Source organism: Rhinopithecus bieti, unplaced genomic scaffold (genome assembly GCF_001698545.2).
Source record: "Rhinopithecus bieti isolate Rb0 unplaced genomic scaffold, ASM169854v2 scaffold_2408, whole genome shotgun sequence".
Lineage (NCBI taxonomy): Eukaryota > Metazoa > Chordata > Mammalia > Primates > Cercopithecidae > Rhinopithecus > Rhinopithecus bieti.
This window is the reverse complement of record NW_016803672.1, coordinates 286,486-289,268: the sequence shown is the minus strand read 5'-3', so window position 1 is coordinate 289,268 and position 2,783 is coordinate 286,486. Positions and strand designations below refer to the sequence as shown.

Below are 2,783 nucleotides of genomic sequence, written 5' to 3'. Positions count from 1 at the left end.
TTCCTTCCTTCCTTCCTTCCTTCCTTCCTTCCTTCCTTCCTTCCTTCCTTCCTCTCTCTCTCTCTCTCTTTCTTTCTTTTGCTTTCTTTTTTGAGATGGAGTCTCGGTCTCCATCTGTTGCCCAGGCTGGAGTGCAATGGCTTGATCTTAGTTCACTGCAACCTCTGACTCCCGGGTTCAAGCGATTCCCCTACTTCAGCTCCCAAGTAACTGGGATTACAGGCACCCACCACCACATCTGGCTAATTTTTGTATTCTTAGTAGAGACAGGGTTTCACCATGTTGGCCAGGCTGGTCTCGAACTCCTGACCTGGTGATCCACCCGCCTCAGCCTCCCAAAGTGCTGGGATTACAGGTGTCAGCCACCATGCCTGGCCAGTCCCCCGCATTTCTGACTTCTTTTCCCTGCTTGATTTGTATTCCACAGAGCTTATCATTCTCCAACATATTTTGCATCTATTGAGACTGGTCTCTCCCATTAGTGTGGACATCTGAGGATGAGAGTTTTGTCTGTCTTATTCACTGGTGTACACCCAGGGCTTAGGATGGTGCCTGGAACACAGTAGACCCTAAGCAACATGTATTTGTTGAATAAATTACTAAATGAATGAAGGCAGTCAGGCTTTGACTCAGAATCTGGAGGGGATGATCCCTGAGCCCCTCAAGCCCTAGGAGTAATGACTTTCCTGACATAATTCATCCTCTCACCTGCACATTCACACACCTGTACACACCTGCACACCTTCATTTCCTGCCTCCCTAAGGCTCCACTCCTTCTTACCTCTCCCCCAAGTAGGTACCAATGGCTGTCTTGTTGAGGCCCTCGCCTTTATACAGGAACCGTGCGATGTCCTGGATGTCGGGGGTCAGCAGCTTGTGCTCAATGAAATACTGGATACCCTGGAGGGAGTACAGAGAAGCTGTGAGCAGCTCCTGCATGGAAGCAGGCCTGGGAGGGGGAAGGGAGGAAGGAGCTCCCGTGGCCAGAGCCTTAGAGCCTGGCACTCTGGTGTTGACACAGTCTGTTCTGGGAAATTGTGATCTCCTCCTTCACAGGAGCTGCCTTTGTGAGGTGGTGAGTCCCCCATCACTGGAGGCGTGCAAAGAAAGTCAGCCTTCCTGCCATGAACCGGGTTCATGCCGGGTACTCCCCAGGGTCCCCTTCCGTCTGACATTCTTTGATTATATGTTTCAGTGATTCTAGGAATTTGTAATTCTGAGATTCAATGATTCAGCCATTTCTTTTGTTCCCCTGAAACTCATATTATTTAAAATAGCATTTCATTCTTTCACACAAGTAATCTATGTCTATTGTATAAAAGTTAGAAAAAACCAGCTCAATCCAAAGGGGAGGAAATTGTCCGGGCCTTACCGCTTGGAGGCAGACAGCTTCCATTGTGGTGACCTTCCTTCCCTTTCTGTATGAAAATGGGCTCAGACCATGCCTGTTGCATTTAAATCTGCTTTTCGGATTTGACAATATCACAAACATCTCTCCTCACCACCGAGGCACTCAGAGTTTGTCATCCTAGTTTTAGGAGTTGGAGGTTAGGGTCTCTGGCTCTCCGTGAAGATTCCCCTGTGTTCCACTGCTGGAAGGTGGGCACAGGCCACGAGGGCCGAGTGACAGGCAGAGGATGCAGAGGACACCCCGGGTGCTGGGTGGGGTGAGAGTGTGAGCCTGTGGGGGTCTCTGTGGATGGGAGCAGGAGTCCAGAGGTCTGTGGCCATGAGAGGTGAATGGTTGTAACACTTTGGGCCTGCGATGTGGACAGGGAGCCTTCTAAGCCAGAGCGAGAAATTTCCAGGGACCCCAGCTTGGCTCTCTCTGCTGGCTGCCCTGACCCCACCTCAGTGTATCTGCCTACGGTTTCCTTCTGTCTCCGTCCTTTCAGAAAAGGAAGCCTAGCTGCCACCTGGCGGGGTGAGGGGTGGGGCTGGGGTTGCTCTGAGGCCAGGGGGCTTGGGAATGGTGTGGGGGAGTGAGGTAACCCAGCCCTGAGCTGCTGCTCCTGCTAGCAGAGGGGTGGGTGGTGGGACTGCAGGACTGGCCTTCCCTGAGCCCAGGGCTGGAAGTTGCTTCTGGAGCCTGAGCCCCAGATCCAAGGGCTCCACTGTCCCAAACCACATTCATGGAGAAGGAAATGGAGGCCCGGAGTGAGGAAGGTACTAGGCCAAGTGCAAGGCCTCCTCCATGCTCCTGGCTCCTCCTGCCCCGGGGCACTTATGCCTCAGAGTAGACGGGGCCCCCAGCCACAGCTGGCCATGGGGCACTGGACAAGATGCTCAGCTCTGCTGGGCCCAGCTTCCTGCTCTGGAAAGGGGTCTTGTCAGCCGAGGGGAGTGAGAGGACACCAGCCAGGTGCTCCCATGCAGTCCCCATATCCTGTGGCCCGGGCCCTCCACAGCCACCTACCTTTGCAGGGTCCATGTTGAACTTCTTGCGTCCAGTGCACAGCTCCTTCTCCTTCTGGGCCATCCGGCTGTGGACATGAGGACGTCAGCTTAGGCTGCACCAGGACCCTGAATTACCCTCTCCACTCCCCAAGGACCCTTGCCTCAGCAGGAGCCCATACCCTCTAGGGACCTCCAAGTGGGGCCCCCAGGTCCTGCCTGGGAACCATCTAGAGGGGAGAGAGAAGTGCAAGGCCTGGCTCCTCCCAGAACTCTGCAGCTGACTCCTCTGATGGGCCCAGCACGGGCATTTAGCAGCTCTCAGGACCCCGGAGCTGCCGCGGAGGAGGGGCCCTATGCAAGAAACCTTGGGGTGGGGGAGATGGGGG

At 54.5% G+C, this 2,783-nt stretch overlaps 1 protein-coding gene across 1 annotated transcript in view; it reads right to left on the bottom strand.

Annotated features, from left to right (window-relative positions):
* Nucleotides 1–2,783, bottom strand: part of CYTH4 (cytohesin 4) — a 36,445-nt gene that overhangs the window by 20,101 nt on the left and 13,561 nt on the right. Inside the window, exons 4-5 of the mRNA XM_017848164.1 lie at nt 2,417–2,483; nt 782–900 (exon numbers count right to left, since the gene is read on the bottom strand). Coding sequence (XP_017703653.1) covers nt 782–900; nt 2,417–2,483 — 186 coding nt within the window. The remainder of the gene's footprint in view (nt 1–781; nt 901–2,416; nt 2,484–2,783) is intronic.